This window comes from Oenanthe melanoleuca, chromosome 25 (assembly GCF_029582105.1).
Source record: "Oenanthe melanoleuca isolate GR-GAL-2019-014 chromosome 25, OMel1.0, whole genome shotgun sequence".
NCBI classification, from domain to species: Eukaryota; Metazoa; Chordata; class Aves; order Passeriformes; family Muscicapidae; genus Oenanthe; species Oenanthe melanoleuca.
Genome location: NC_079358.1, coordinates 1288984 through 1301139, shown reverse-complemented (window position 1 = coordinate 1301139; position 12156 = coordinate 1288984). Strand labels below are relative to the sequence as shown.

General features: G+C 54.9%; 1 protein-coding gene across 2 annotated transcripts in view; it reads right to left on the bottom strand.

Annotated features, from left to right (window-relative positions):
* The window catches only part of CADM3 (cell adhesion molecule 3), a 27899-nt gene extending 16025 nt beyond the window's left edge, over positions 1-11874 (bottom strand). For both annotated transcript variants that reach the window (XM_056510983.1, XM_056510982.1), the window contains exons 1-3: positions 11719-11874; positions 1714-1854; positions 5-82 (exon numbers count right to left, since the gene is read on the bottom strand). In XM_056510983.1, coding sequence (XP_056366958.1) covers positions 5-82; positions 1714-1854; positions 11719-11794 — 295 coding nt within the window. In that variant the 5' untranslated portion in view covers positions 11795-11874. The remainder of the gene's footprint in view (positions 1-4; positions 83-1713; positions 1855-11718) is intronic.
* Positions 11875-12156: the final 282 nt, after the last annotated feature.

The window sequence follows — 12156 nt, the reverse complement described above, 5'->3', positions numbered from 1 at the left end:
TCGGCCAGCACCACGTCGCTGATGCTGATGGTCAGCTCGTTGGGCGTGGAGCGCTCCAGCTGGATCCGGTTATCCCGCAGGGCTGGGGGGACAGCGGGGTCAGGGGGAAATCTGGGAATTCACAGGGAAATCTGGGGGGAGGCCCAGGAAAAATTTGGAAAAACCCGAGAAATTCTGGGGAAATCTGGGGGGAAAATTGGGGGGAAATCCAAGAAAACGAGAAGGAAACGGGAAGAAAACGAGAAGGAAACGAGAAGGAAACGAGAAGGAAACGAGAAGGAAACGAGAAGAAAACGAGAAGAAAACGACAAGAAAACGACAAGAAAACGACAAGAAAACGACAAGAAAACGACAAGAAAACAACAAGAAAACGACAAGAAAACGACAAGAAAAATCTGGGAATTCTGGGGAAAATCCAGGAAAAATTGGGGAATTCAGGGAAAAATTGGGGGAAAAAAACTGGGAAAAAAATCTGGGAAAAAAATCTGGGAAAAATCTAGAAAAAAATTTAGAAAAAGTCTGGGAAAAAATTAGGAAATATGGGAATTCTGGGAAAAACCCGAGAAAAATCCAGGAATTCTGGGAAAAACTGAGGGGGAATTTGGGGGGAAATCCAAGAAAACGACAAGGAAACGACAAGGAAACGACAAGAAAACGATAAGAAAACGACAAGAAAACGACAAGAAAAATCTGGGAATTCTGAGAAAAATCCAGGAAAAATTGGGGAATTCCGGGAAAAATCGGGGGAAAAAATCTGGGAAAAAAATCTGGGAAAAATCTAGAAAAAAATTTAGAAAAAGTCTGGGAAAAATTTAGGAAATATGGGAATTCTGGGAAAAACCCGAGAAAAATCCAGGAATTCTGGTAAAATCTGGGAAAAAATCTGGGATTTCTGGGAAAATCCTGGAAATAATATGGGGAAAACCCATTTTTGGGGGTTTTACCTCGTTTTTTGGGGGTTTTACCTCGTTTTACCAGGGTTCTACCTCGTTTTCTGGGTGGTTTTACCTCGTTTTTTGGGGGTTTTACCTCGTTTTTTTGGGGGTTTTACCTCGTTTTCTGGGTGGTTTTACCTCGTTTTTTGGGTGGCTTTACCTCGTTTTTTGGGGGTTTTACCTCGTTTTTTGGGTGGTTTTACCTCGTTTTTTGGGGGTTTTACCTCGTTTTTTGGGTGGTTTTACCTCGTTTTTGGGGGGTTTTACCTCGTTTTTTGGGGTTTTACCTCGTTTTACCAGGGTTCTACCTCGTTTTCTGGGTGGTTTTACCTCGTTTTTTGGGGGTTTTACCTCGTTTTTTGGGGGTTTTACCTCGTTTTTTGGGTGGTTTTACCTCGTTTTTTGGGTGGCTTTACCTCGTTTTCTGGGTGGCTTTACCTCGTTTTCTGGGTGGCTTTACCTCGTTTTTGGGTGGCTTTACCTCGTTTTACCAAGGTTTTACCTCTTTTTTTGGCAGTTTTACCTGGTTTTTTGGGGGTTTTACCTCGTTTTACCAAGGTTTTACCTCGTTTTTTGGGGGTTTTACCTCGTTTTTTGAGGGTTTTACCTCGTTTTTTGGGGGTTTTACCTCGTTTTTTGGGTGGTTTTACCTCGTTTTTTGGGTGGTTTTACCTCGTTTTTTGGGGGTTTAACCTCGTTTTACCAAGGTTTTACCTCGTTTTTTGGGGGTTTAACCTCGTTTTACCAAGGTTTTACCTCGTTTTTTGGGTGGTTTTACCTCGCTTTTCCCCGAAGTACAGGGTCTGCTGGGCAGGGTTGGACCACTGGAGCGAGGAATCATCGGGATCCTCCACCTGGCACTTGAGCACCACCGTGCCCCCGGCCACCACGGTCTCATCCGATGTCGTGGGCTGGCTCTCTGCACGTGAAAAGGGGGAATTAGGGGGGTCCTGCGTGTCGGGTCCCCTCCCAGTGTCGCTCCCCCGGCTCCTCCTCTTCCTTCGAGCAGCCCAAGGGCAGGGAAGAGCAGCTCCAGGATCAGATAACCCCCCACCAGCCCCAAGGACGGCTATTTTTGGGAAGTGGAGCTGCACAGGGACAAGGGGGACGTGGCACAATCCCCAGGAAAAGGAGAAGGAGGAACACTGAGAGGGCTGGAAGCACCTGAATTTCCTCCTTTTTTTTTTTTTTTATGAAGATGAAGGAAAATTGATCCTTTTGCTCCCATCACAAACTCCCCAGAGCTGTCTCAGGAAGGTTGTGGAGGAGGGCAGGGCTGGAAGTGCCAAGGAAGGAATTTTTAGGAAGGAAATTCCTGCTGTGAAGGTGAAGTGCCCAAGGCCAGGCTGGGCAGGGCTTGGAGCACCCTGGGACAGTGGCTGGACACTGGAAGGGACAAGGGGTGGGACAGGATGAATTTTAGATTTTTTCAATCTGGGATTCCACGAGTTCCTCCTCCCTGCCCAGGATTTCCACAGAATCACCAAACTGGGATTTAAAACATTCCCAGTGTAAAGATCCTCAACCCTCAGCACTCAAATTCATCCTCACTGTCCAAGTTTTTCCTGCTCTTTGCTCATCCCTGCCTCATCCCCTGATCTCTCCAGCCCCTGTCTCATCTCTGCTCTGGGAATCCACCCCTCGGCTTGTTTTAATTTGGTTAACGAGCCTTTTGTCCTGCTACACCCTAATTAGGGGATTAAACCTTTCCAAGCCGCTGTTGTCCAAACTCCAGCTCGACAAGGAGGGTCTGACACCCACGCAATTAACACAATTAACACCCTAACCCCAGACCTGGCCTCATTAAGGAATTAGTGTGGGGAGAGCTTAAACACATCAAGGATGCCACCCCCGCCCTGGGGGACACCCCAAGAGGGGACATTCCCCTCCTCTCCCCCCCCCCTGGGATCCCATTCTGGCCCCCAGAGCCCCCCCTGCATGACCCAGATCCCCGGGGGGCTCTGGAACAGATGGGAATGGGCAGGATTTAATAAAACCCACGCAGCTGGAACCTGCTAGAAGTGACAGAATAGGGGCAGAGCTGGGGGAAGGAGGGGGAACAGAGCAGCAGGACCCACCCTGGGGGCCTTCCCCTCCTCCCATGGGGTCTCTCCGGACACAAGGTTCGCAAAGGAATCACAGAATTCCAAAATGGAAAAGTTCCAACCCTCTTCTGCAGGCAGAATCACCTTCCATTATCCCAGGTTGCTCCAAGCCCCATCCAGCCTGGCCTTGGACATTTCCAGGGATGGAGCAGCTCCAGCTTCTCTGGGCACCCTGTGCCAGGGCCTCACCACCTTCACGGGGAGGAATTTCTTCCCAAAATCCCAACTGTGCTGGGTTGGTGTGACCAGAAATGTGGATTCTATCACCATCTGTTAAAACTGGGTGTGGTAGTGATTTCCTTTTCTCCTGGCACATATTATCTGCTCATGGGCCATCTTTAAACCAGCTGGGCAATCATCTTTATCTTCCCACAGCCCATCCTCCCTCCAGGAGATATCTCCTGTTAATGGCCACTGAGTCCCAGGGCATGACTGATAAAATTCCATCATCCCACTGGGAGATGCTCCAGCCAGGGGAGGAGCCAAGCCTTTCCTACCCAGATAAAAACTGAGATTTTGGACACCAAGGGACCTTCTTTCCACTGGATTCCAGAGGAAAACCAGACCTTTCCACATCATCCCTGGAGCTTCAGAGGAAACTGCACCTTCTCCAGGAGCACTGCTCCAGCTGAACCACATCTGCCCCTGCAGGAGGATGCAGCCACCATTGAATGGGACTGTGCCAACACCCTGACTGACTGACGGGTGTCAGCTTGGATTCTGACTCTGGCAGGGTTTGGGATTGTTCTGTGTAATACTGTATTTCTATTTTAATTTTCTTAGTAAAGAACTGTTATTCCTAATTCCCATATCTTTGCCTGAGAGCCCCTTAATTTCAAAACTATAATAATTTGGAGGGAGGGGGTTTACATTCTCCACTTCAAAGAGAAGCTTCTGCCTTTATTGGCAGACACCTGTCCCTCAAACCAGGACACCAACTCAATCCAATCCAGCAGCACCATCCTGACACATCCCCTGGGTGTTATCCTAAAAAGAACCAGGGGTCTGGGAGCAGGGACTGTTCCCTCTGCAGCCAAAGCTCCTGGGCTGTGCTGGCACAAAGAGCTGGGACAGGTGCTGGACACTCCGGGAGCATCCGCCAGCACAGGGCTGTGCCACCTGACAGGGCTGGCACTGTCCCCTCACCTCCCTCCACGGCCAAGGGACCCCTCAGGACCCTGCTGTCACCCCACAATAGGGGCACAAAATTATTTTCAGCCATTCCTCCCTGGAACCATCCAGGAGGGCTCAGATCCAGCCCCAGATCCAGAGTAACCTCAGGATCCCCCCCAAACCAGCCCAAAAAATAAAAAGCTCTGCCAAACCCTGTGTGAGGCCCAGAGCTGCTGCCCGTGTTTGCTTGTGCAGCAGAGAAAAATCAATATTTCATTAATTACAGCCATGCACGTTTGCAGAGGGGCTGCATTCATATTTATGAATGGGGAAAAATGGTGTAGAAAAACGATGTTGACATCTCTGCTGCTCCTGGAGCCCAGCATGAGTGTCCCTATCCAGCCCAGCTCTGGGTGTCCAGCCCCAGGATGATCCCACGAGGAAAAAAACTGATGCTCTGCATCCCAGGAGTTCTGCTGCCTGCACCTGGAGCATCCTCAGGGATGAGAGGCCAGAGAAGTGCCCAGCAGATGTGGGGAGTGAAACTGGAGCTGCAGGATCCTCTCCAGGGAATGTCCACCCCACCATCCCAGTTTTTTTTCCAGGCTGTGAAAGCATCTCTGTAACAGAAATAAGCTCAGAGAAAACCACCCACTGCTCCAAGCCCCTCCAACGCCTTTGGTTCACAGTCATGTCCCAAAAACATTTCTTGTTTCCCTTCTTCTTTCCCAAAAAGAAAAAAAAAAAAAAAAAAAAAAAAAAAGAAAAAATCCTTCTCATTTCCCTCCTTTCCCGAAAAAACTCCCCTTCTCATTTCTCTCCTTCTTTCCTATTTACTCTGGGTTCAGTATCACAAAGATCCAATTCATCCCCGTGGGCACAGATGTTTTCCAAGGCTCCTTATTCTCCTCTCCGAGGACTTTGTGTTCAGGAATTCCCTGCATAGCCCCGGGCATTTTTCCTGCGGGGGGAGGGTCTTTACTGGAAGCAGGGTGGGAATTTTGAACTCATGGATCAGGAAAGCTCAGACATCTGCTGTGCACATCCCTTTACAGGCTGATTTTAGCAGGGTGTGAATCCACAGTCTGGAGCTTAAATTCCAGGAGGCAGCTCCAGATTTCCCTGCTGCTGTTTGGGTGCATCTGTTCTGTTCCACCTCGGATCCGGTGTCAGGACACATCCCATCCCTCTGGGAGCTCCAGAGCTGGCTGATTCCCCAATCCAGTGGCATCCAGATGCTCTTTGTGGTTGTAGGGTCCATCCAGACTGTCCTCAAGAGGCAAATCCAGGCTGGAGCAGGCTCTGAGTAAAAGATGGAGGGATCCAGGACAGGTGTGCTGTCACCTGGCTGCAGAATCCACAGTGTTCCTGTTTTCTTCACAAGGATAAATCCATCCAGTAACTCCACTGGTGCCTAAAATTCCTTTTCTGGCAGCTCTCACCTTTGCACCTCCAGCCCCCACAGGGTGAAGGTTTGATCCCAGGGGCTGCCACAGGAATGCAAATGTTCCCCAAAGGTGGCAAACACAGCCCTGAGTGTGCTGTGACCTGTCACTGTGCCTGTGACATCCAGAGGGTCATGGGGGATCCCAATGTCCCAGCAGGATGGGATCTCACTGATTTTGAGGGCAGTGGTGACTCCAGGAGCTTCACACCTTCCCACATGAAACCCCCTCACCCCAAATTCCAAGATTTCTCTGTAAATGAGCATTCCTGGGAAAAAGGGCACAGCAAGAGGATGCAGCTTCTCATCCCCTCCTGCTCTGAACCCTGGGTTTTCTCAGGTGCAGGGGCACTGCCATGACCTGGGCCCCTCTGAAACTGCATCTGTGACCAGAGGGACACTGTCACATCCTGCCAGAGCTGCCCTGCTGGTGACACCTGCCCAGGGTTCAGCACACAGCCAGCAATTAGCATCAATCAGCAGCTCCTCAGAGGCTGATTCCAAGTGCTCAGGGACCCCAGGATGCTCCTCTCCTCCTCCAGCCTGGCTGGATGCTCTCAGAGCTGATATTCCCTGTGTGATTTCAGCTCCATCCTCGCTGTGCAGGGCTGGGAGCTTCTCCTGCTCCCTTCCTCCCCAGGACATCAGGATCACCTCCTTCCAAAGTTATCCCACAGCTCAGAGGGTCTCCTGTCATTCCACCAATGCTCAGAGCTGCAGCAGAAGAGCCAAGACCCAGCTGGTCACACCCTGAGTGCTGGGGAAGGGAAATCCCCCCAATTCTGAGCCACCACAAATCCCCCCAAGCACCTGAAAGCCTTTCCTGAAGTGTCACAGCTCCCTGAAGCCCCCAAAAGGAGAAAATTTCCCCAAGACCCCGGGGCACAGGGCAGGGTGACCCCTGAGGGAGCACCCTCCCCCAGTGTGACAGCCAACAGCTGAAAACTGCCTTTTTTTTTTTTTTCTTTTCTTTTTGAGTGGGATTTTTAGCTCCTACCCTAAGGCCAATCTCCAACATGACTGTTGCCAAGGGAACGAGCTCTGTGCTTTGACAGTTCTGTTTTAAGGATCTCCCTGCCCAGTGAGGTGTCTCAGCCCAGCTGGGTGCCCTGGCATGGGGTTTTGGTGGCTCTGCAGCCACGGTCCTGAGGAATTGTCACTCCCCACTGCCCGAGGATTAAACACACATCAGGTTGTGTAAGAGGATATTTATAACACAACTGAGGCGTGGGGAAGCCCTGGCAGCTCTGCTCCTCTGCTGGGGGACAGGACAGCACAACCAACACCTCCTCCTGACCTCCCAAAAATAGAATTGTGGAGTGGGAAGGAACCCTAAAGGATCCTGGAGTCCAATTCCTGGTCCTGCACAATCCCAGATGTCCAAAAGCTCCTTGGGAATGTGATAATTCGCTGGGGAGTGCCTCACCACCCCTCTGGAAGAAGCCTTTCCTGATATCCAACCAAAACCTGCCCTAACACAGCTCCAGCTACTCCACCAGGTCCTGGTGCAGTGGAGACTCCCCACATCCCAAAGGATGCTCAGGAATGTGCTCTGCATCAGGTCACACCTCTGTCGCTGCTGAAGGGTGTTCTGTCCCTTTTGGAGTCCCCAGCATCACAGGGAGATTTAAAAAAAAAAAAAAAAAAAAGCCAGAACCCAAAGCTGGTGAGACTTGGAGAGGTAAAATGGAGCCTCCAGGTGTTCAGAGAAGCTCAGAGCAGCTGCAGCCGAGGCTGGAGCACTCCTGGATCCATCTCCCCATGGTTTCAGAGCAGAAGTAGCAGAGCAGCATCCGGATGGAATTCTGGCCCCAAAAACCTGGAAATTTTGGCCTCAAAGTCCTGGAATACCCAGCCCTAAACCCTGGGAATTCCAGCCCTAAACCCCAGGAAATTCAGCCCCAAAATCCTTGGAATTCCAGCCCAAAAATCCTGGGAATTCCTGCCCCTGATGGCAGCAGGAGCTGCAGCCTTGGACACCAGCACAGGCACCCCAAAGCACATCCCAGCTCTGCAAACAGCTCCCCACAATATCTGGGGGTCCCAGCAAGTCCCATTTCTGAGCAGCACCTGGCCCAGGGACCTGCTGCTCTCCCTGCCAGCAGTGTCAGAACTCATTTCCCTGGAAATCACAGCAATCTGGAGAAGCTGAGCCTGCCAGCAAACACCATCCGAGGTGTTGGAGGCGAGGAAAAGCATCTGCAGCTGAAGCACTGCCTGGAGCATCACCCGAGGACTGGGCAGCTCCTGGGAAAGCTGCAGGGAGCTCTCAGCTCTGCTGCTCCCCAGCCAAATTCCTGGGAAATGTTGGGTCTGTCTGGGCTGGTGCTGTTTGCCACAGCAAACCCAGATTTCTGAACAGCAAATCAATATGATTTTGCAGAAGCCGATTTCTTGTTTATAGTTCGCCCTAATTCTACATTTCTAGAACCATCACCCCACGTGGACATGGCCTACAATTGGTAATTTTAGGATATTGATCTACCCATTCAAACCCCTGAAAGTCCATGATTGGTGTTCTTCAGGATCTTCTAATCTTGGTATTCTGTGTTTTCAACTTCTTCTCTCCTGATTTAGCATAGCTTATGCTCCAGAGGCCTTGGGGGGTTTTCAAACAAGTTATTGAAAAACTCCTAAAATTTTCTCATGCTGTGCACCTGTTATAAACACTGGTCTAAACTAAGAAATACACAAAAACAGCTAACAAAATATGCAGAAATAACTGAAGAGCAAAACATAGCAACTGAATATAGCTTTTGGCTGGTGCATACACACACAAGGCCCTGATTTTTGGGGTCTAAACCTTGTTCCAGCACTACATCAGCTGTTGGCACTGGGGCTGCTCCTCAGCCTCCTCCTGGGTGGAAAAGAAGCTGTCTGGGAAGGGGATGGAAAATCTCAGCCCTTTACAGGTGGGTGGAGGAGCTGGAGCACCAGAGAGGTCAGTCCCACCCCAGCATCACCACGATGAAGGCTCTGCTGCTCTGGGGCCAGAACTGGACCAGATGGTTCAAGCTGAGCTGACCCAGTAACTGGGAGGAGGACAAGCAGATCCATCTGACTGTGGGGGTGTCACAGTGCTGGCAGCACCTTGGAGCCACTCAAGAGCCAAAGCAGCAAGGACTGCACTCAATCTGTGCAGAACCTGGGCTGGAAAAGCAGCTCGGGTGGAGATCAGGGACAGAGAAACTGAGCCCCCCCCCAAGCTCCCAGCTGGAACATGTGCCCACATCCTGCCCTGCTCCTCTCCTTCAGGGATCAGGATGGGCACGAGACACCCTGGATTGATGTAAAACGAGGTTAGGAACCAACTCAGGGAAAACAAACAGCAACAGCTCTGCTGCAGCTCCCTCCATCTGGCTGCGTGGCCGCCGTGCCAAGGCTGGGGTTACTCCCCACATGCAGCCACCCCCGGTTCCTCCGGCGATTCCAACACCCCTGGAGAGGTGAGAACGTCAGGCAGAGGGGGAAGAGGCAGAGTCCTGCAGGCAGGAGACCTCCCAGGCAGGGAATCCTGGGCAAACAGGGCGCTTTTCCCTCCAGGGGAGGGTGGGTACCCACACCTCGGGATGCTCTGGCAGCATCACTCCATTCCATTGGGATTCCTCTCCCAGTTCCATTGGGATTCCTCTCCCAGTAAACAGAAGGGCCATGCCAAACCTCATGGCACTGCCAGGACAGTGGCAGAATTCCTGTCCCTGGGTGCCAGCACATCCCTCACTGTCTGGGCACGCAGCAGGCACCTCTGCAGAGCCTGATCCCAGGCTTTGTCCTAAAATCCAGCCTTGCCTGTTAAGCCTAACTCGTTGTGCCAGACAGCTGAGTGGTGGATTCCGTGCTCTCCAGCCTGCACAGGGATGCTCTGCTCCCTCCCCTCTCCTCCAGCTGAGTGCTGATCCCGGCTCTGGAACAGCTCCTTTCCCCCAGGCAGCTGATCCAAGTCATCCGAAATCAGGCCAAGCAGGTAGTGAGTGATGCAGAGAGGTCGCCCTCCCTTCCTTTCGTGCCTCACCAGGGCTGTCTCTGCTTCCTGGGCTCTGGAGCCAAGGACTGCTGCTGGCACAGGCACTGGGAGCATATGGCTGAGCCCTAATGGCACCGGGAGCGGGGCTCTCACACATCCCTTGGGGAAAAGCACCGTGGAAAGCAGCAATCAAAGGCTTCTGTCGCTCCAGACACCACCCCGCTGTGCCCCGGGCTCTCCCTGCTCACATTCCAGCGCTGATGGCTCCCTCCAGGACAGCAGGACCTGCAGATGTCACCTGGATGGCAAAAACCCTCACCACATCCCACACAGGCAGGGAGGCTGCTCCCAGGCCATCTCCCCAGGACAGACAGAGCTTTTTGGGTGACAAAGAGTGACAAAGCCACCTGCAGCACAGGGAAGTGCCCTGAACCTGCCTCTCTGCCAAGCCCTCATCTCACCAGGCTAAGGATAATTCCCAATGTTCCTCCAGTGCACGAGGGGGGAAAAAAACAGCCCCAAGCCATCTGTTTTTGGCCCGTGGTGGCCTCCCAGGGCATTGTCCAAACAAAAGGGTTACACAACTGCTGGGCTGGAATAACCCTGCAGAGAGAGAATGATCCTCACACAAGGACAACCACGCACCAGCCCAAACACCCAAATGTGCCGACAGCAGCACAACGGCAGCCAAGAGCACAGACAGGGCCCTCTTGTGCAGGACCAGTGCTCCCAGTGCCTAGGTGGCTTCCAGGGGTTCCTCCAGACCCTGCTGTGGTTGTAGTGAAGCCATTCACGGTGCTGCTCTCCAAGGAGGAGACTCCATCCCGCCCCAGCACAGGTGCCAGGGAGGGGATGTCCCCTGAGCCACCAACCATGAAAACACAACAACTTCATTCCAAGCATCTCCCAGCCATCCATCCATCTCCTCTTCTCCTAAAGTTGTTTTTTTTTTTTTTTTTTTTTTTGAGGGTCTGTTTGTCCAGCTGTGCTGGACCCTGGCACTGGTGGCCAGAGGCCAGCCCAGGGGGAAATCTTGCAGTGTCATCATCCGGGCTGTGTCCTGTCCCAGGACAGCTCCAAATCACGGCCACCTCCCTTCCCAGGAGCGATCCTCGGGATGCTCAACCATCCCCACCCTGGGGGCTGCCAGGCTGCCCCCACGCCGTGGGGCTGAGCATCACCCACACCCAAGTGACTCTTTCGGGTGCCCGTGGGAGGATCGTGGCCAAAACCAGAACAAATCCAGGGATTCGTGGATGGGAACACAGCCACCAGCCCCCAGAGGCTGTGACAGCAGCAGAGATGGGTGCGGGGGAGCCGTGGAGGCTGCGGGCTCAGCCCTTGTCCCCACCGTGCCTGGTCCAGAACCCCCTCCCCTGCAGGGATGTGGATGGACACCGGACCCACCGCCAGCCCCCCCCAGACCACTGCTGCTCCTCCCCACCCAAACACAGCAGCATCGCTTCTGTCACGACAGCAGCCAGACAGGGATGGTGGGTCCAAAGCAGCGCCGCTCGCCCCGCAGGGAGCCGCAGCGCCGAGCCCCGGCAGGAATCACACCCGCCCCGCGCCTGTCGCGACTGTCGCCGGCGGTGAATCCCGGCGGGACGGGGAGCGGCCGCCGCCGCCGAGCCCCCCGCCCATCGCGGGGAGGAGGAGGCGGCTCCCACCGGGGATGTCACCGCGGCTCCACCCGCCCCTCCCCGAGGGGGACAGCGGTGTCACCGAGCCACCCTCACCGGGGACTCTCCATCCATCCGCCCCCCCCCTCTCCGCGGGCAGCGCCGGGAGGGGTCGAGCGCCGCCGCCGCCGCCGCCCGCCGGGGCCTGTCTGGAACCTTCCGCCGCCCCGCCCCGGGCGGTCCGCGGCCACGGGGGGACACGACGGGCAGGCGGCACCGGCGCCGCCGTGACCTTGAGCCCCGCCGGCCGCTCGGTGCCCAGGGGAGCCGCACCCGCACCGGCGGCGGGGCGGGCGCTGAGGGCCGTGAGGGCCGGGCAGGGCGGGGCGCGGCGGGCGGCACCTGCCTGACCCACATAACGGCCCCGCTCGCCCCGCCGCCGCCTCCCGCACCTGTCGCTCGGTTCCCCGCGTCCCCGGCTATGGCGGCGGGGATGCCGGAGGGAGGTTCACCCGCTCCGAGCGCCGCCACTCACCGTCGCGGGAGAGGTTTCCCCAAGCGCTGCCGAAGCAGGCGATGAGCAGGAGGGCGCTGAGGGCGGGGGGCTGCATGGTGCTGGCGGCAGCGGGGGGAGCCCGAGCCGCAGCGCGGGCGGCGGGCGCTGCTCTCTCTCCGCTGCTCTCCCCGCTCTGGAGCCGGCGGTGCGGCAGCGGCGGGGATTAAATACAGCGCGAGGAAGAGACCATTCGTGCCGGTGGCGGGGGGGGGGAGCGGGGGGGGCCGCGCCGATGCCGCCCCCCTCGGCCCCCGTGTAAACACGCCCGCTCCGGCCGCCGGCCCCCCCCGCGCCCTGAGGCGCGGTGGTGCGCGCCGCGTGCGCGGCTCCCCGCGGGAGGCAGGTGCGCGCGGGGCGGCGGCGGCGCGCGGGGGGGGATGGCGGGAACGGGGGTCCCCTCGGTCCCCGTTGTCCCCT